The following is a 22,073-nucleotide window of genomic DNA, read 5'->3' on the forward strand; positions in this document are numbered from 1 at the left end:
AGCAGTCTATATATGTACAAGACTGTTTTAACTTGCTGGTCTCTTAATTTCCAATGCGTTATCAATATCCTGCATTTGTACTCTCTTCTTACGACTGCTGGTTTTAATATCATATTTGTGTGTGGATGATTTCCTACCTTTGCTTTATGTTTGTCTTAACTGGTGAGCTTTCCCATTCATAATTTTCTTGTTTCTAGTTGTGGTCTTTTCTGCCTAGAGAAATTCCTTTAACTTTTGTTTCAAAGCTGGTTTGGTGGTGCTGAATTCTCTTAGGTTTTGTTTGTCTGTAAAGCTTTTGATTTATCCGTCAAATTTGAATGAGTCTGCTGGGTATTCTTGGTAGTAGGTTTGTTCCTTTCATCACTTTAGATATATCATCCACTCCCTTCTGGCCTGCAGATTTTCTGCTGAAAAATCAGCAGATACCTTATGGGGATTCCCTTATATGTTATTTGTTTCTCTTCCCTGTTGTTTTTAATAGTTAGTCTTTAATTTTCGTCAGTTTGATTAGTATGTGTCTCATCTTGTTCCTCCTTAGGTTTATCTTGTATGGGACTTTCTGCACTTCCCAGACTTGAGTGCTTCCTTTCTAATGTTAAGGACGTTTTCAGCTACAATCTCTTCAAATATTTTCTCAGGTTCTTTCTGTCTTCTTCTGGGACCCCTATAGTGCTAATGTTGGTGGATTTAATGTTGTCCCAGAGGTCTCCAAGACTGTCCTCATTTCTTTTCATTCTTTTTTCTTTATTCTGTTTTGCAGCAGTGATTTCCAACATTGTCTTCCAGCTCACTTATTCATTCTTCTGCTTCAATTCTTGTGCTATTGCTTCCTTCTAGTGTATTTTTCATTCCAGTTATTGTATTGTTCACCTGTTTATTCTTTAGATCTTCTCTTTGTTAAACATCATTTGTATCTTCTCAATCTGTGCCTCCATTCTTTTTAGAAATTTTGGATCATCTTTACTATCATTACTCTAAATTCTTTTCCAGGTAGTTTGCCTATCTCCACTTGATTCAGTTGTTCTTGTGCGTTTTTATCTTGTTCCTTCGTCTGGAACATATTTCTCTGCCATCTCATTTTGTCTAGCTTTCTGTGTTTGTGGTCTTCTTTCCACTGGCTGCAGAATCATAGCTCTTGCTTCTGGTGTCTGCCCTCGGGTAGGTGAGTTTGGTCCTGAGGCTTGTGCAGGATTCCTCGTGGGACTGGTCCATACCCACTGGTGTGTGGAGCTGGGTCTTGTCCCTCTGGTGGGCAGACCATGTCAAAGGGTGTGTTTAGAGGTGGCTGTAAGCTCAGTACGGCTTTAGGCAGCCTGTCTGCTGATGGGTGGGTCTGTGTTCCTATCCTGCTGGTTGTTTGGCCTAAGGCATTCCCACACTGGAGCCTGTAGGCTGGTGGGTAGGGCCAGGTCTTGATGCCATAATGGCAACCTCTGGGAGAGCTCAAGCCAATCAATATTCTCTGGGGCCTCTGCCACCAGTGTCCTTGCCCCCCCACATAGTGATCCAGAGCCAATCCCAACCTCCCAAGGAGACCCTCCAAGACTCATAGGTAGGTCCAGCCCAAGCTCCTATGGAATTACTTCTTTGTGCTGGGTCCCAGTGTACATGAAACCTTGTGTGTGCCCTCCAAGAGTGGAGTCTCTGTTTCCCCCAGTCCTGTGGAGCTCCTGCACTCAAGCCCCACTGGTCTTCAAAGCCAAGTGCTCTGGGATTCCTCCTCCTGATGCCAGACCCTCAGCCTGGGGAGCCTGAAGTGGGGCTCAGGATTTTCACTCTTGTGGGAGAATCTCTGCAATATAATTATTTTCCAGTCTGTGGGTCGTCCACCTGGCGGGTATGGGATTTGATTATGTCATGAAAGTGCTCTCCTACCATCTCATTGTGGCTTCTTCTTTGTCTTTGAATGTAAACTATCTTTTTTGGTAGGTTCCAGTCTTCTTTGTTGATGGTTGTTCAGCAGTTTGTTGTGATTATGGTATTTTCATGAGAGGAGGTGAGCTCAAGGCCTTCTACTCCACCATCTTTTCCAGAATCAAGGGGCTGCTTTTAGTTTGGATGCTTGCTCTTTCCTCAGCATGGGCTGGCTGTTATCCCCTTGATATGGGGTGTGCAGGTGCAGCAGCCCTTGTGTACTCCCAGGACAGTGTGGGCAGCACTTGGCAACTTCTTGCGGATCTCGTAGTGGTGGCCCGTAACTGCCTATGATTGCAGTGGTAACTTGAGCCCACACTCAGAGATTCTGTAGGCAGTGTCCCGTTGCCTGGGAGCACTTACAGGGAAAGAAGCTCTTATGGTGGTCCTGCCCCTCTCCTCATGTGCCCCTAATAGTGGTACCTTGTTTTCCTGGCAGGCGCCAGCTTCTTCTGAGTACACCCTCAGTTGCCACAAGCTAGCCTCTGCAGACTGTGAACCAACCCTGGTCCTTTCCCTGGGTCTGACCTCTGAGGCCTGAGCTTCAGCACCCAGTCCCCACCCACATCAACAGAGGAGCATCTCAGGCTGGAGAACGCAAGGTGGTGGTGCCAACCCTCTGTGAAGGTTACTCTCCATTTTGCCTTCTGCAAACCGGTTGCTGTGCTCTCCTCCTAGGCTCTGAAGCTCCGCCTCCATCCAGGCTGATCCCCCACCAGTGAAGGGACTCCCAGGGTGCGAGAACCTTTTCTCCTTCACAGCTCCCTCCCTGCGGTACAGGCCTGTCCCGATTCCTTTCTATTTCCTTTTGTCCTACCCAGTTACTTGGATGTTTTCTTGTCCTTTCAGAAGTTTGAGGTCTCTGCTGGCGTTCAGTAGATGTTCTATGCAAATCGTTCCATTTGCAGATGTGTTTTGAATGTTTTTGTGGGAGTAGGTGAGCTCCCTGTCCTACTCCTCCACCATCTTGATCCCCCAGCCTGTAACTGTGTTTTGAGATAGGGCTTTTAAAGAGGTAATCAAGTTCATACAGGTGGGGCCCTAATCCAAAAGGACTGGTGTCCTTACAAGAGGAAGAGGAGACATCAGGGATGGGCACGTACACAGAAAAAGCCATGTGAGGGTATGAAGAGAAGGCAGTCATCTGCAATCCAAAGAGAGCAGCTGCAAGAGAAACCAAACCTTGCAGACACCTTCATGTTGGACTGTCAGCTTACAGAACTGTAAGAAAATAAATTTCTGTAGTTTAAGCCACTCAATCTGTGGTATTCAATATTTTGTCATGACAGCCCTAGCAGACAAAGAGAATAAGCTTATGAAAAGATGGTAAATATCATTAGATCTCACGAAAATGGAAATTAAAACAACAATGATATACTACTACACACTTAATAGAATGACAACGTTAAAAAGTCTGAGAATCTGGCAAGGATGTGGTACACTTGGAACTTTCAGACAATAGTGGCAGGAATGTAGAAATGGCACAAACATTTTATAAGAAATTGCCGAACTGTTTTTTAAAGTTAAACACACACTTACCATACAACCCAGCAATTCAGTTCCTAGGCATTTACCCAAGAGCAATGAAAACAAGTATCCACAAAAAGACTTGTACATAAGTGGACACAGAATTTTATTCATAATATCCCAAAACTGGAAACAACCCAATTATCCATCAACTAGTGAATGGACAGACAATTTGTGGTAGTCCATAGAATAGAATATCACTCAGCAATAAAAAGGAACAATCTTAATACCTGAAATATTGGCAATTTTTAAAAACAAAAGAAGCCTGACACAAAGGAATATATATTGAATGATTCTACCTATAAGAAATTCTAGAAAAGGCAAATCTAGTCTACAGGAACAGAAAGCAGACTTATCCTTCCTCAGAGCTGGGGTTAGTTGGTGGGAAGCAGGGGCTGAATGCAAGGGAGCACAAGGGAACTATTTGGAGAGAAGGAAATGTTCTCTACCTTGACTGTAATGCTGGTTTCACAGGTACATAAGCTTGTCAAACCTCATCAAACTTAAAATAGGTGTGTTTTATTGTATGTAAATTATTGCTCAATGAAGTTGATTTTAAAACATCAGACAGACAGGCCCTCTGCAGCATTTAAACTACAGAAGAGAGGATAGAATGCCTTTAGTTAGCAAAAGGAGACCAGAGCAGACATTCAGAGAGAAGTACTGAGAGAGAGTAGCTGGCCACTAAGTGGCTTCAGATTTTCTGGCACTGCAGTGCTGTACCACACAGAGGATAACAATAAATCTTTTCTTTTTTTGTAAGATGGTGCCCTGAGAGAACATTTGTTTCTTCAAACTAAGGGAAACTAACAAACCAACTGACTACTCAAAGTTTCTGAATTTCTATTTTGGTTCCTTCAATAGTATCTGGCACATAATAAACGTGTTGAATGCATGAATGATGCACTGATGACAGTGTTATCAATCATACACTTTGCTGATTGGAATTAATTTTTTACATTAAAAAAGCAGTTCCATGGTTTAAAAAAACTGTTTAAAAATAAATTTATTTTTAATTCTCAAACAATGAAGGCAAATGCCCTTTTGCAAAATATGTGGTAACACACTGTAAAAAAAAACAAATCTAAAAAATGAATTAGCATGGCAACACAAACGTCAGAGTACCAGATGAGATAAGCCATTTATTTGAAAAGGATTTAACAATTTATAGCACAATATATGAAATTAGCTTTGCTAATGGATACATAAATTCTTTTTGTCTGTTTTTTTGATAGAACACAGTGAAAATGACTTAGAGAAAATAATGCTACAGATATATCTAAAATGTGAATGAAGCTGGAAGCAGCAGAGGACCACACACCATGAAATGTAAACAGAAGAGAAAAAAGCTAGATGCCAGACAGGAAGAGAAGAACCAGAAGAGCAGCCTTTACAAATAGAGGTAAGTATAACCAAGACTGAAATAAGAAATCTGATAGTTCTTAAGGCAAAAAAAAGAGAGAGTGATCAATTATTCCTTAGTATGCACAGGAATTCTGCAGAATAAGTAAATTTCTCAAGGTTCATTTTTAAACTCTTCTCAACCTTATGGAATCATGCTTTCGATAATTAGTGATTTATGTCAGGGCAAGCCACTTCCCTCTAAAAGAAAGAAGTATTTTTTCTCAAATAATTGGATTAGATCTACTGCCACTAATTAAAACAGAGAATATATCATCTCTACATTCTTAGACAAACAACAACTATGTTTGATTAGCATGGTAAAATGAGCTTAATGGAGCCAGAAGATAAGAGAAGCTTTTAGAGGAGAGAGCATACTATTCAATACATGCAAAACTTTTATTTTCTAGCTATAAATTTCAAAAAAGTATCACTCAAAGCTTGGTTGTAGTCACCCAGGCTTATTTTGATTTTGGCATTTATTCACAAAGAACTCTTTCTTGTATTATGGGATGTAGCAAACTTAAAAAAAATAATTTACTTCTGAAGTAAAGAACAAATATATTTATGGTTATAACATACACATGCCTAGCCAATTTCCTTCTTATAATACTTGGATGAAGAAAGCTATGTCATCTTCAATTTATTGGAATTATTTACTAAGTACTATTATTAATACCACTAGGCATTACATTCAATAATATTTAGGACCCAAAAGTTAGAAGTAATTTAAAACTTTTGTCTTACAACTTAAACATTTGACTGAATTCATAAAATTGGATATTAATAATAAAAGCAGTACCATTCTAAATGTGTAAAAAAATCACAACAGAAAACAAAGTGACAAGATATTTTTTTACATTTCTAATTTGAGATCTAACACAAGACTATATTAGGGCTTCCCTGGCGGCACAGTGGTTAAGAATCCGCCTGCTAATTCAGGGGACACGGGTTCGAGCCCTGGACCGGGAAGATCCCACATGCCGTGGAGCAACTAAGCCCGTGCACCACAACTACCGAGCCTGTGCTCTAGAGCCCGCGAGCCACAACTACTGAGCCTGCATGCCACAACTACTGAAGCCTGCACGCCTGGAGCCTATGCTCAGCAACAAGAGAAGCCACTGCAGTGAGAAGCCCGTGCACCGCCACAAAGAGTAGCCCCCGCTCACTGCAACTAGAGAAAGCCTGTGTGCAGCAGCGAAGACCCAATGCAGCCAAAAAAATAAATAATTTATTAAAAAAAAAAAAAAAAAGACTATATTAAAACTGAAAGGAAAATGATACATTTATTCATTCACTCATTTATTCCAAAAACAAATGCTTACTATATTACAAAGCATTGTTAGTTAGATCTTGTAATGGATAAAAAGTAATACAAAAAATAACTCTTCAAAAAAAACACAAAAACCAAATAGCTCCTATCCTTAAGAGTCTTAAAATTACAAGGGGGGCTTCCCTGGTGGTGCAGTGGTTGAGACTCCACCTGCCAATGCAGGGGACATGGGTTTGAGCCCTGGTCTGGGAAGATCCCACATGCCACGGAGCAACTAAGCCCGTGCGCCACAACTACTGAGCCTGTGCTCTAGATTCCATGAGCCACAACTACTGAAGCCTGCATGCCTAGAGCCCGTGCTCTACAACGAGAAGCCACTGCAATGAGAAGCCTGCCACCACAACAAAGAGTAGCCCCTGTGAACCACAACTAGAGAAAAGCCTGCGCACAGCAACTAAGACCCAATGCAGCAAAAAATAAATTTATTAAAAAAAGAAAAAACTTACAAGGGAAGTAAAAACGTGCATAATACAACTAGCAGCAAAGTATATCATATACTGCATTGTATTTTGTATAAAGTGATACAAATTAAACAAGGACTCAGAGAAGAAAAGAATTTCCAGCATGTGATCAGCGAATGCTTCATGTAGTAAATACTTTGAGTTGGATAATAAAAGGAAAGGTAGGGTGGAAAATGTGATGAGATCCCATACTGAAGAGATACCATAAAAAAAAAAAAAAAGTAAGTGAGACACAGAAGTGTTCTCAAAACTTCTCATGAACATATATTCCTAGGAGCTGGGGAGTACAGTCCAAAGCCCAAGATTTCTTTGAAATCTACTGTGTATTTTAAAAATAATATAAAATTTATGTTCTACTCTATTAAATATCTGTGCTTGCTTTAACATAAAACTAACATTTTTCCTTTCAAAAATTTCCAGCAACACTAATACTCCAAGAAGATGGGCCATGCTTATCCTGAGTGTGCTCCCCAAAGATGCCAGTCCGAAGCCGACAGTATGGAATGAAGGGCAGCACAGGTGGAAGGAGACGTGGCTCGGAGAGCAGAGAGTAGAAGGTATTTGACCAACCAGGCTAGAACAGTTCAAATGTTATTCAGAGGACAGTGGGGAATCATGAAAGATATATTTTGAACTGAGGGATGACACTTGACTTTTTGGCAAGATTAGTCTGGCAAGGACACAGAGGATGAAGTCATATTTCGGGGCATTTTTAAGCATCAGGTACTGATCTAGCTGCTGGATAACTGAACAAAAGAGGCAGAAATCCCTGCCCTTATGGAGCTTACATTTCAGTATGGGGAAATAAATGAATAAGTTGAAAAATGTAATGAGACCTGACAGGAAGAGATCACAAACAGGAGAGTGGTGACTGTAAAGAAAAGGCGAGGATGATTAGAAACAAAAGAATTCTGATTATGCCTAGGTGATTGAGATGATAGTAGTACTAATATCAGAAATCAAGGAGTCAGAATGATGGTTCTATCAGAGGAGAATGGATAAAAATGGGTTGTTTTAGATTTGCAGGTCCAGAGGTCCCTACCAACCTAACAGATGAAAATCCAAGGCTCTGGGAGGTCAGGTCTGGAGATACAAACTTCATGACTACCTGCAGTCAGATACGAGTGGAAGCCACATGAGGGAGAAGGGAGAAAAGCAGAGAGCAAAGGGCAAAAGATTTGATAAATGTCCCTGAGGGGAGAAAAAAAAAATCCGGTCAGAGAAGAAAGAAAGAAAGAATCTAAGAGAAAATGAGAAAACATAGGTAATGACAAGGAGTAACAGGAAGAAGACTTTGCAAAGGAGACGTCAGTATGTGGGCACACATTTTTCTCCTTACCTGTTCATTCTTTTTCTGAACCCATTCCTTGTGCTTTTCTTCAGCAATTATCTTTCTCTTTTCACATTTTTCCACTTCTTTCTTTTTCTCTAGCTGTTGATTTAATTCCTGTGGATTTTATTCAAGCAAAAGGCAACATTTAATAGAAGTACTCAACCTCACACACTTTTTTAAGGTTAACCAAATTAAACAAGAATATAGTTTCCTTTATAGAAAATATACCACTAGTGACAATAACTAACTTGAGCAACTAGTCTATGATGAAAGGAAGGCATTGGTAAAAAGTGTAAGTCATTTTCTAGAAATGCAAATAATTGCTTGGCAGCAAAACACTAATTTCTTAGACTAAACTTCAGCTAAATTACCCTCATTGAAATCAACTTTCCCACACATAAATTTTGGCTTCACTGTACACTACTGGCAGACGCTCAAGAAAATTGCAACTTTTTTACAGTTATAAAAAGCTTCTAGATTCTTGATGAAGATAAAGGGTAGGAATTAAATAATCCCTAAATTAAACTTTTAATTCAGAGTTACACCAAAGAAGAAATGTAGGGGAAAAAAGGATCCAGATTTTTCTTTGCTGATTTTATAGCTGCTGGAGTGTAAAACAAAACCACATTCATATCCTAGATTATTTAACTGCCTTGCTGTCACTCGAATCTACACGTTTGGGCATTTCCTCAGGAGAAAGAATGTGGAAAGTATGGCCAAATAAAACTACAAGCTGAATGCCACCACTCTGTCACTCATCAGTTAAATTACTGCATTAGTTGAGAATGCTGTTCAAACTAGACTCCTAGGACTCTACTACCATAATTACTGGTTATTTTTCTTCTCTCTCCTTAGATACCAGAAATCGGATACTTTTATATGTCTTCCACTGGACCTCACTCCTCATCCCCATGCCTCCCTTTCCCAAGGACCTCAGCATGGGTGGCAGTGAGAAAGACAATTTTTCAACTCTCAGACAATTCCACTGTGTTAAATGAAATGAAGATAAAACTTGACACCAAGAACATATCTTGTGTACTTGAGAACAACTGGTCTAAGGATACCTGTCTTCCGTGATCTCTCATCCTAGAATTCTGCTGCATCGGAAATAGCTTCCCTCACTCATTCAGAGTCTTCCAACTTTTAAACACTATACTCCCCCCATCCCCCCAAAGTAAAATATCCATCTTGGTTTTAAAAGGACTCTTCATTACCTCTGCAGCTGCTATCCCTTGATTATTCACTTAATACTTTTTTTTTTAATGGAGCACTTACTATAAAGATAGCAAGAACTGAGATGCAGGGATGAAATTCCAGAAGTCTCTGATGTAATCTAACTCTGTATACACAAAATAATGAAGTGCTGCATTGTGAGATACTGTGTAGAATAAGAGCTCAGAAAAGGTAATGGAAAGGAAGGGAAGATGGGAGGAGAAAGAGTATGGTCCAGGGTAGTAAAAAAATGAGCACCATGAGAGGAACAGTGAAGAGATGGTTAACTAGAATGGGGAGGGGAGGTGACTAGAAAGTCAGACTGTGGTACTAACTAGATGGGAAAAGGTCTTTTGAGACAGGCAGAGTAAATTAAGCACTATGAAGCAGGAATACATGGCAAAAGGGATAATTTAAAACTCTTAATGATAAAGGTTGAAAACTGCATTTGAAGGGATCAGAACTATTATGAGGGAGACTGACTAGGAGGTTGCCACAGTACATGAGTTGGAAGGGGACAAAAGTCTGGACTAGTGTCACAAAACAAGGGGGAAGTGCATGTGCATGACAGACTAGATATAGATTTGACAACCACATTTTCCAAAAAAGTCCTAAATTTGATCGTCAAGAAAATTATTTAAATATACAACTAAAGATAGGACTGGTTACATTTATGTACCCTTTAAAATTCTTCATATAATTAAACTTCAAAAGTCAGAAAAAAAATCAGACATTGTATTCCTATTTTATGGTTCACAAATTTTAGTTAATGCTGACATAAGACTTAAAGATGAAGGAAGGGTCAAAAGTACCTAGAAAATGCTACCACTGACCCAAACAGTGCTCTAATCTCAGGATGTCTGTTCAAGTGATTTGCAACCTAAGAATATACATCACATTCTGAGAAACAAACCTCCCTGCCAAGGCTGGCCCCCCTCAGAATTTCCCACCTTAAATGCCTCCATCTTTTTGCCACCAAGGCCAGCCTCTTCCAGACACAGCTGGAGTCTTCTCTCACAAGGCCCCTATGTCATCTTCTGGTACACCACTGAATTTCAACAGAATTATATATCTTCCCACAGAGTAAACACTTGATTATAGAAAACCAACATCCAAAGAGGATCCTAAACATGCATTTTTAATTTCAATAGCTTTTGCTGACTTACAAAGAAAGTTTTACCCTAAAGGTAACAATCAGAAAAACTCAATATCTCAGTTCCACCAACTCTATATCCTGCCCCATTCCTTCATTAAGGGCTGATGAATGAATCAAAGTCCAAAGCATGATGGTGAAAAAAAAAAAAAGCACCTGAATTATTCACAAATTAGATAATTTTTATAATTTAGAATAGACGATACTAAAATGTTAAAGCAAATGTTAAAAATTAAAATTACCCAAAGGCCATAGAGAATTTAAGGCAGTCTGCTAAAGAATTTTTTTAAATAATAAAAATATAAGTAAAATTTACATGCCCTACAAAACCAATATGCTAGCTTTTCACAATACTAATGTTCAATATTTACCACATTTTATCACAACATAGTTACAAATGTAAAAAAAATTGTAAGCATAATTTTGATGAGTTAAAATAATTTTTAACTCAATCTTACAGGGATATCTGAAACAAATCTAAATGTTGCTGAAATCAAATTTATGACAGGGGATGATCTTTTTAGTGACCCAATTACCTTTAAATTTTCCTTCAAGATTTCAAGGAAGAATATAAGAAAGCCAGGGTAAATTTAAAATTAAATACTAAGTCTGACCCCTTTATTTCTAAAATGCATCTTGGTATTGTAGAAAAAAACACTTATTGAATTGGAAGTCAAAAAAACTAGGATCCAGTCCCAGCTTTGCCACTAACTGAAAAAACCTTGGCAAAGCTATTCTCTGGCCCTCATGTTTTAATAGGGATCTGAGATGAATTGTTCCTTGTGGTTAAAAATCTGTGCTTTTAATGATATGATTTATAAATAAGTTAGAGAATACAGTAAATAAGGACAGAAAATAAGGAAAACATGACTTAGAAAATAAAACAAAGGGAAAGGCATGAAAAAAATGTGAATACCGCAATAGCTCAAAATAAGTTTATACCAAAGTGAGTAGTTTACCCATATGTTATGATATCCCTGGCATAACTGATATGGTTAAGACTCATGCTAAAATATTTTAACTGCTTCAGAGTTAAGTAATGACATAGATATAAGAAATGTCCAACTACTAAATATATGAAAAGGTTTAAATCATTCAATTATACTCTGCTACCTGCTTAATCATTGAGGTAGGGACTTTATATTCATTATTTTAATCTGTTCTCAAAATAAATCTTCAGTAGTTACTATCAACTCCTTTAACACGTAACAACAACTAACTTTTACTTAGTGCTTCCTATATATTAGGCCACATCCTACTGTTCACTTAGTCCCCAGAACACTATGAGGTGAATGTTATTCTCCCCTTTCACTGATAATCCAGGCAGAGAGAGTTTAGTTAAAGATCCAAGGTCTCAGTTTTGAATCCAGGATGTACAACTCAAGAATTTATGCTTTTAACCTCTCTACTACTGCCTCTCTAACATCTGGCTTATAGATGAAGAGACTGAGGCTCAGAGAAGTTAAGCAACTTTTCCAAGATCACAGATTTAGAACAGCAAGACTAGAATTTGAGCCTAGTTCCATGTTACTCCAAAGCCCAGGGTTCCTTATAATTTAGTGTAATTTAATTAACTTTATTGTAATGCTAACTCTAAAAATGACTTGAAGTGATCCTCCTTTTCTTAGTGTAACAAGTGACTTCTAGTGAGGCTAGAGATAAAGCTAAATACCATAAACTGAGCTCCACAATACCACTGATTCACTAGATCAGTGTTTTGCAAACTGTGAGTCTAAAACCAATGTCTGGGTTATGACTAGCCTTTAAAAAAAGAAAGAAAAGAAAAGAAAAATTCGAATAAAATAGAATATTGCCAGGTTCTGCACAAAATTAAGATATTTCAGATACATATGTAAGCAGGCATTACATATATGTATGCATTTGTGTGTGACATGAAGCAAAGTAGATTTCTCACTGTGAACAAATATTTTGAAAGTTACTAAACTAAATAATGGAATTAGTAATGTTAAAACTTGAGGCTGAAGTAAGAGAAGTAAGAGTCTGGGGTCTCAACAACACACTAATTCTGAAAATAAATGTAAAAGTATTTAGAAGGCTATGACCAAAGAGAGTGACCAAGACGATGGAGGAGAGAGACCCTGAGCTCACCTCCTCACAAGCACAACAAAAAAATCACAACTATCTACAGAACAACAATCAATGAAAAAGACTGGAACCTACCAGAAAAGATCTTCTACCACTAAAGACATAAAGAAGGAACCACAATGACAGGTAGGAGGGACAGACTCACATTACCCCCAAGGGTGGGCAACCCACAAAGTAGAGAACAAATACACTGCAGGGCTTCCCTGGTGGCGCAGTGGTTGAGAGTCCGCCTGCCAATGCAGGGGACACAGGTTCGTGACCCGGTCTGTGAAGATCCCACATGCCGCGGAGCAGCTAGGCCCGTAAGCCATGGCCGCTGAGCCTGCGCGTCTGGAGCCTGTGCTCCGCAACGGGAGAGGCCACAACACTGAGAGGCCTACATACTTCAAAAAAAAAAAAAAAAAAGAAAAAGAAACTGCAAAGGCTCTCCCACAGGAATGACAGTTCTGAGCCCCAGGTAAGGCTCCCCAGCCCTGGGGTCCAGCACTGGGAATATGAGTCCCCAGAGCATTTGGCTTTGAAGGTCAGCAGGTCTTAACTGCAGGAGCCCCACAGCATTGGGGGAAAAGAGACTTCAAACTTAAAGGGTGCATACAAAATATTATGCATACTGGGACCCAGGGCAAAAGCAGTAATTTGATAGGAGCCTGGGTCAGACCTACCTACTGGTCTTGGAGAGTCTCCTAGGGAGGCATGAGGTGGCTGTGACTCACCCTCGGGACATGGACACTGGTGACAGACACATTTGAGGGCATTCAGCTATGTGAGCTGATGGAGGCTGCCATCTTAGCTCACTATCACCGAGACCTGGACCCACCCAAAACCCTGTAGGTGCCAGTGCTGGGATGCTCCCGGCCAAACAACTAACTGAACAGAGACACAGACTCACCTACCAACAGACAGGCTGCCTAAAGACTTCCTGAACAAACAGCCACCTACAGACAAGGCCCTAAACACAGCTTTCCCCATCAGAGGGCCAAGACCCAGCTCTACCCACGAGTGGGCAGGCACAGGTCCTTCCCACCAGGAAGCCTGCACAAGCCTCTGGACCACCTCATCCACCAGGGGCCAGACCAGAAGCAAGAAAACTACAATACCACAGGTCGCACACTGAGTCCAGCAACAGCAAGCCAGACCCTACCCTGGGACTGCCTGGGCCCTAGCCCTGACCACTAGCAGGCTAACGTAACCTTTGGGACACCTTAGACCCCATACCCAACTGTGTCAGGAACCAGCCCCCCAACACCAGATTTAAAACAAGCTCTGGTATCCCTGGGCCCTGAAGCCAGGCTCCAGGACCCAGCTCTGTCTGCCAGTAGTCCTGCACTAACCCCAGGATCTGGCTTCACCTGCCAGTAGGTGGGCAACACTCCAGAGTCTTCAGGATCCTGACTCCAGCCACCAGTGAGCCAGCACTACCCCCAGGACCCGCTAAGGTTCTGCAAAAGCTGCCTCACGACCAGGCTCCACTAAACAACAGCCAGCAGCATCCACACAAGGCAGTGCCTGGCAACCAAATAGACTAGTGGCCAACCAAGCCTACTAGACCACCCACACAGTCAGCCTGCCAGAACAGAAGGACCTTGGGTGACAAGACAGGAGTGCACTGCTGGAACACATAGGACGTCTCCTATAGAAGACTACTTCTGCAAGGTCGAGAAAGGTAACTACCCTGCCACATACATAAAAATACAAATACCAACAGAGACAGCAAATGAATATGTTCCAGATGAAGGAACAAGATAAAACCCCAAAAGAATGAAGTGAAGTGGAGATAGGCAATCTACCCGAGAAAGAGTTAAGAGTAATGATCATAAAGATGAGGAAAGAACTTGAGAGGAGAATGGATGCCAGAGTGAGAACTTAGAAGTTTTTAACAAAGAGTTAGAAAATATAAAGAACAGCCAAACAGAGATGAATACAATAACTGAAATGAAAAATATCCTAGAAGGAATCAATAGTAGACTAAATGAGGCAGAAGAACAGATCAGTGAGCTGGAAGATAGAGTAGTAGAAATCACTGCCACTGAAGAGAAAACAGAATGAAAAGAAATGAGGACAGTATAAGAGACATCTGAGACAACATCAAGCATACAAATATTTTCAATATAGGGGTGACAGAAGGATAAGAGAGAGAGAAAGGGCCAGAGAAAATATTTAAAGACATAATAGCTGAAAACTTCCCTAACCTGGGAAAGGAAAATGTTACCCAAGGCCAAGTAGCACAGTGTCCCATACAAGATGAACCTAAAGAGGAACACACCAAGACACACTGTAACCAAAATGACAAAAATTAAAGATAAAGAGAGAATATTAAAAGCAGCAAGGGAAAAGCAACAAATAACATACAAGGGAACTCCCTTAAGGCTATCCACTGAGTTTTCAGCAGAAATTCTGCAGGCCAGAAGGGAGTGGCATGATATATTTAAAGTGATGAAAGGGAAGAACCTACAACCAAGAATGCTCTACTCAGCAAGGCTCTCATTCAGATTAGATGGAGAAATCAAAAACTTTTCAGACAAGCAAAAGCTAAAAGAATTCAGCACCACCAAACCAGTGTTACAACAAATGTAAAAGAAACTTCTCTAGGCGAAAAGGCCACAACCAGAAACAAGAAAATTACAAAATGAAAAAGCTCCCTGGTAAAGGCAAACATACAGTAAAGGTAGGAAAATATCCACACACAAACATGATATCAAAACCAGCAATCGGGGCTTCCCTGGTGGCGCAGTGGTTGAGAGTCCGCCTGCCGATGCAGGGGACACGGGTTCGTGCCCCGGTCTGGGAAGATCCCACATGCCGCAGAGCGGCTAGGCCCGTGAGCCATGGCTGCTGAGCCTGCGCATCCGGAGCCTGTGCTCTGCAAGGGGAGAGGCCACAACAGTGAGAGGCCCGCCTACCGCAAAAAAAAAAAAAAAAAAAAAAAAAAAACCAGCAATCGTGAGAACAAATTACAAATGCAAGATATTTGAAATGCATTTGAAATTAAGAGACCAGCAACTTAAACCTTGTGTATACAGACAGAATGCTATATCAAAGCCTCATGGGAACCACCAACAAAAAATCTACAATAGATACACACACAAAATAGAAAAAGTAACCAAACACACCTCTAAAGATAGTCATCAAATCAGTGGAAGAGAACAAAAGAGAAATGGAAGAAAAAACCTACAAAAACAAATCCTAAACAATTAACAAGATGGCAAGAACATACATATCAATAATTACATTAAATGTAGATGAACTAAATGCTCCAACCAAAAGATATATACTGGCTGAATGCATACAAAAACAAGACCCATATATGTGCTGTCTACAAGAGACCCACTTCAGATCTAGGGACACATATTAAAAGTGAGGGGATGGAAAAAGGTATTCCATGCAAATGGAAATCAAAAAAAAAGCTGTAGTAGCAAAACTCATACCAGACAAAATAGACCTTAAGATAAAGACTGTTACAAGAGACAAGGACACTACATAATGATCAAGGGATCAATCCACGAAGAAGATATAACAATGGTAAATATATATGCACCCAACACAGGAGCACCACAATATATAAGGCAACTGGTAACAGCCATAAAAGGAGAAATCAACAGTAACACAGTAATAGTGGGGGACTTTAAAATCCCACTTACATCACTGAACAGATCATCCAGACAGAAAATCAGTAAGGAAACACAGGCCTTAAATGACACTTTAACCAGATAGACTTAATTGATATTTACAGAACGTTCCATCGAGAGCAGCAGACTACATATTCTTCTCAAGTGCACATGGAACATTCTCCAGGACAGGTCACATGCTGGGCCACAAAGCAAACCTTGGAAAATTTAAGAAAGCTGAAATCATATCAATCATCTTTTCTGAGCACAACACTATGCGATGAGAAATCAACTGCAAGAAAAAAAGTGTAAAAAACACAAACATGTGGAGGCTAAGCAATATGTTACTAAACATAGATCACTGAAGAAATCAAAGTGGAAATAAAGAAAAAAACTTAGAGACAAACGAAAATGAAAACACAATGATCCGAAAGCTTTGAGACGTAACAAAAGCAGTTCTAAGAGGAAAGTTTATGTCAATACAAATTTACTTCAGGAAACAAGAAAATCTCAAATAAACAACCTAACCTTACACCTAAAGCAACTAGAGAAAGAACAAACAAAACCCGAAGTTAGTAGAAGGAAAGAAATCATAAAGACCAGAGTAGAAATAAATGAAATAGACACAAAGAAAACAATAGAAAAGATCAATGAAAGTAAAAACTGGTTCTTTGAAAAGATAAACAAAATTGATAAACCATTAGCCAGACTCATCAAGAAAAAAAGGGAGAGGGCTGAAATTAATAAAATTAGAAATGATAATGAGAAGTTACAACTGACACCACAGAAATACAAAGGATCATAAGAGACTACTACTACAAGCAACTATATGTCAATAAATGGACAACCTAGAAGAAACGGACAAACTCTTAGAAAGGTGCAATCTTCCAGGACTGAACCAGAAGAAATAGAAAATACGAACAGACCAGTCACAAGTACTGAAACTGAAACTGTGATTTAAAAATTCCCAACAGGGCTTCCGTGGCGGCGCAGTGGTTGAGAATCCGCCTGCCGATGCAGGGGACGCGGGTTCATGCCCCGGTCCGGGAGGATCCCGCATGCCGCGGAGCGGCTGGGCCCATGAGCCAAGGTCGCTGAGCCTGCATGTCCAGAGCCTGTGCTCCGCAATGGGAGAGGCCACAACAGTGAGAGGCCTGCGTACCGAAAAAAAAAAAAACAAAAAACTTCCCAACAAACAGAAGTCCGGACCAGATGACTTCACAGGTGAATTTTATAAAACATTTAGAGAAGAGTTAACACCTATCCTTCTGAAGCTATTCCAAAGAAAACTGGAGAGAAAGGAACACTCCCAAACTCATTCTATGAGGCCACCATCACCCTGATACCAAAACCAGACAATGATACCACAAAAAAAGAAAATTACAGGCCAATATCACTGATGAACATAGATGCAAAAATCCTCAACAAAATACTAGCAAACAGAATCCAACAATACATTAAAAGGATCATACACCATGATCAAGTGGGATTATCCCAGGGATGCAAGGATTCTTCAATATCCACAAATCAATCAGTGTGATACACCACATTAACAAACTGAAGACTAACAGCCATATCACCATCTCAATAAAGGCAGAAAAAACATTTGACAAAATTGTACACCCATTTATGATAAAAACTCTTCAGAATGTGGGCTTAGAGGGAACCTACCTCAACAAACTAAAGGTCATATATGATAAACCCACAGCTAACATCATACTCAATGGTGAAAAGCTGAAAGCATTTCTTCTAGGATTTAGGAACAAGACAATGATGTCCACGTCGCCACTTTTATTCAGCATAGTTCTGGAAGTCCCAGCCACAGCAATCAGAGAAGAAAAAGAAATAAGAGGAATCCAAATTGGAAAAGAAGAAGTAAAACTGTCACTGTTTGCAGATGACATGATACTACACATAGAAAATCCTAATGATGCTACCAGAAAACTACTAGAGCTCATCAATTAATTTATTAAATTGCAGGATACAAAATTAATACACAGAAATCTGCTGCATGTCTATACACTAACAATGAAAGAGCAGAAAGAGAAATTAAGGAAACAATTCCATTTACCATCACATCAAAAAGAATAAAATACCTAGGAATAAACCTACCTAAGGAGCCAAAAGACCTGTACTCAGAAAACTATAAGACCTTGATGAAAGAAACCGAAGATGACACACACAGATGGAAAGATATACCATGTTCCTGGATTGGAAGAATCAATATTGTCTAAATGACTACACTACCCAAGGCAATCTACAGATTCAATGTAATCCCTATCAAATTACCAATGGCATTTTTCATAGAACTAGAACAAAAGAATCTTAAAACTTGTAAGGAAATACAAAAGACCCCAAATAGCCAAAAGACCCCAGTAGCAGTCCTGAGAAAGAAAAACAGTGCAAGAGGAAATCTGGCTCCCTGACTTCAGGCTATACTACAAAGCTACAGTAATCAAAACAGTATGGTATTGGTGCAAAAAACAGAAATATAGTTCAATGGAACAGGATAGAAAGCCCAGAAATAAACCCACGCACCTAAGGTCAATTAATCTTTGACAAAACAGGCAAGAATATACAATGGAGAAAAGACAGTCTCTTCAATAAGTGGTGCTGGGAAAACTGGATAGCTACATGTAAATGAATAATATTAGACTGTTCTCTAACACCATATACAAAAATAAACTCAAAAAGGATTAAAGCCCGAAATGTAAAGCCAGATACTATAAAACTCTTAGAGGAAAACATAGGCAGAACACTCTTTGACATAAACTGCAGCAATATTTTTTTGGATCTGTCTTTTATAGTAATGGAAACAAAAGCAAAAACAAATAAATGGGACCTAATTAAACTTAAAAGCTTATACACACAGCAAAGGAAACCATAAACAAAAAGAAAAGACAACCTACGGAATGGGAGAAAATATTTGCAAATGATACAATGAACAAGGGATTAATTTCCAAAATATACAAAAAGCTCATACAGCTTAATATCAAAAACAAGAAACAACAGAATAAAAAAATAGGCAGAAAACGTAAATAGACATTTCTCCAAAGACATACAGATGGCCCACAGGCACATGAAAAGATGCTCAACATCGCTAATTACAGAGAAATGCAAATCAAAACTACAATAAAGTATCATCTCATTCTGGTCAGAACAGCCATCATCAAAAAATGTACAAATAATAAATACTGGAGAGGGTGAGGAGAAAAGGAACCCTCCTACACTGTTGGTGGGAATGTAAATTGGTGTACCCATTAGGGAGAACAGTATGGAGGTTCCTTTAAAAATTAAAAATTGAGTTACCGTATGATCCAACAATTCCACTCCTGGGTATATATTCAGAACAGATGAAAACTCTTATTTGAAAAGATACATGCATCCCAATGTTCACAGCACCACTATTTCAAATAGCCAAGACATGGAAGCAACCTAAATGTTCATCAACAGATGAATGGATAAAAAAGATGTGGGATATATATATATACATACACACACACACACACACGTGTATACACACACACACACACACACATTGAAATATTACTCAGCCATAAAAATGAATGAAATAATGCCATCTGTAGCAACATGGATGGACCTAGAAATTATCAGACTAAGTGAAGTAAGTCAGACTGAGAAAGATAAGTATCATATGATATCACTTATATGTGGAATCTAAAAAAATGGTACAAATGAATGAATTTACAAAGCAGAAATAGACTCACAGACATAGAAAACAAACTTATGGTTACCAAAGGGGAAAGATGGGGAAAGGAAAAATTAGGAGTTTGGAATTAACAGATACACACTACTGTATATAAAATACATAAGCAACAAGGATTTACTCTATAGCACAGGGAACTATATTCAATATCTTGTAATAACCTATAATGGAAAAGAATCTGAAACTGTGTATATATATGTGTGCATATGTATATATAAAACTGAATCAGATTGCTATACATCTGAAACTAATACAACATTGTAAATCAACCATAATTCAATAAAAAAGAGAAAGAAAAAGACTGTGACTGCCTACCTGGCTAGAAAGCCATCACAGAAAGAACAACTAGTTTCAAAACTGAAATGGAAAATTTACTCCAAGAAGATCATGGAGGGTGAAGTTTCAATTCCAAGGATTTTATAGTAACAGGGATAGTAATAGATTAGAATAAACTTAAATATGCAACAATAGTGAACTGGTTAACTATATTCTATTATATATTCAATACATTCTAAATATATTTTAATAATCTTAGCCATTTTTAAATGATGCTATAAAATAGTTAATGATACAGAAACATATTAATAATGCAATAAGCAGAAAAAAGCAGGTTACAAAAGAGTGATCCTATTTATTAAAAACAAGACATATCCCTCACCACTCAAATCTACCTGGTTTCTGTGTCTGGATAGAGAGAATTCAGTTGGTCTAGATACTGGAGGATGCCAAACTATCCAAATCTATTTGGCTGCTATGTTCTAAACAGCAAATGATAAGAGTTCAAAGAATGACGGATTCATATGAAAATGTATCTCAAACTATTTTTTGATGTTTGGACAGAGTTCAGAGAGAATCACAAATACAAAAATGTCCACAAGTGAGGCAGGGAGGCAAAGAGAAACTGAAAAAACCTGAAAGCCCAGAAGATTCCCATCTCCCAGCACAAACTCACTCCGGGGCACATGCTCTGAGTGATATGGGGATAGATTTCCAGCCTCTACTTTAATTTTTATTTCTCTTAAAAATTTTACCAAGTATATGCAGCTGACTTTAGTTAAATGTACATATGGTGACACTATACGAATATACATTTGCACATGTTTTTTAAAATTTACATAGAAGAAAATGTGGAAGGCTATATGCCATAATATTAACAATAGTTATGGGGAATTCCCTGGTGGCGCAGTGGTTGGGAGTCTGCCTGCCAATGCAGGGGACACAGGTTCGAGCCCTGGTCCGGGAAGATCCCCCATGCCGCGGAACAACTAAGCCCGTGCACCACAACTACTGAGCCTGCGCTCTAGAGCCCGTATGACACAACTACTGAAGCCTGCACGCCTAGAACCCATGCTCCATCCGCAACAAGAGAAGCCACCACAATGAGAAGCCTGCGCACCGCAACAAAGAGTAGCCCCCGCTTACCATGACTAGAAAAAGCCCAAGTGCAGCAACGAAGACTCATTGCAGCCAAAAATAAATAAATTTATTTAAAAAAAAAACAAAAACAAACAATAGTTATCTTCAGGGGACAAGATTAGAGATTTTCATTTTCCTAATTATGCTTAGCTGTATTTTCCAAATGTTCTTATAATGAACATGTATTATTTCTCCAGTAAGTTATTAATATCAATATAGCAAACTGATACAAGAAAATGCAAGAAGTCTGTTGTGAGGGATAATAACACTAACATTTTAATTTCGACAGCAGCTCTACTTTGTGAGCTCATGGATTAAGTAGAAAGAATACTGTCTCGTTTTACCTCTAGAGCCTTCCGTTGCAGACGGTCACGTTCTACTTTTTCTTTGCCAACAAACCACACTTCCCACGGTGTCAGGCTGCTTTCTGGTAACTGCACCTGTTTCTGTTCTTCTTGGTTATCTTCGGATGCAACCACACTATTGCAAAAGAGAGGATACTACAGCACTTGTACTCAAAACTCTTTGGCTTAGCAGTCAAAATCACTTAGCTGTACAATGAAAGCAGAATTCCACAACATATTTACAATACTGTGATTTTTATATATAAATATGCTGAATTAATCATAAATATACACTTGAAAAACCATGAACAGGAAGTCCAATGTTTGTATTAGTTTACCCTTCAGACTGCCTTTGAATTCTCTCATGTTCTAAAATCACACCCAGTCCATTTGCCTCAATTACAACAATTTTTTTTTATTCTTAAACATCTTATATCTGGACTGCTAATTACAACACATATTTCTAACCAGATCCTGGAGCAGAGTTTTCCCTTTTCCTCCTTTAAATACTTCACGAAGGGAAGAATACATACCTACACAG

At 39.0% G+C, this 22,073-nt stretch overlaps 1 protein-coding gene across 1 annotated transcript in view; it reads right to left on the reverse strand.

Annotated features, from left to right (window-relative positions):
• Positions 1–22,073, reverse strand: part of CCDC34 (coiled-coil domain containing 34) — a gene marked incomplete at its 5' end in the record, with an annotated part of 43,658 nt that overhangs the window by 16,590 nt on the left and 4,995 nt on the right. Inside the window, 2 exons of the mRNA XM_081239385.1 lie at positions 7,976–8,083; positions 21,533–21,668. Of these exons, the coding sequence (XP_081095511.1) occupies positions 7,976–8,083; positions 21,533–21,668 (244 nt within the window). The remainder of the gene's footprint in view (positions 1–7,975; positions 8,084–21,532; positions 21,669–22,073) is intronic.

Source organism: Mesoplodon bidens (assembly GCF_964165515.1).
Source record: "Mesoplodon bidens genome assembly, chromosome: 7".
Classification (NCBI taxonomy): Eukaryota; Metazoa; Chordata; class Mammalia; order Artiodactyla; family Ziphiidae; genus Mesoplodon; species Mesoplodon bidens.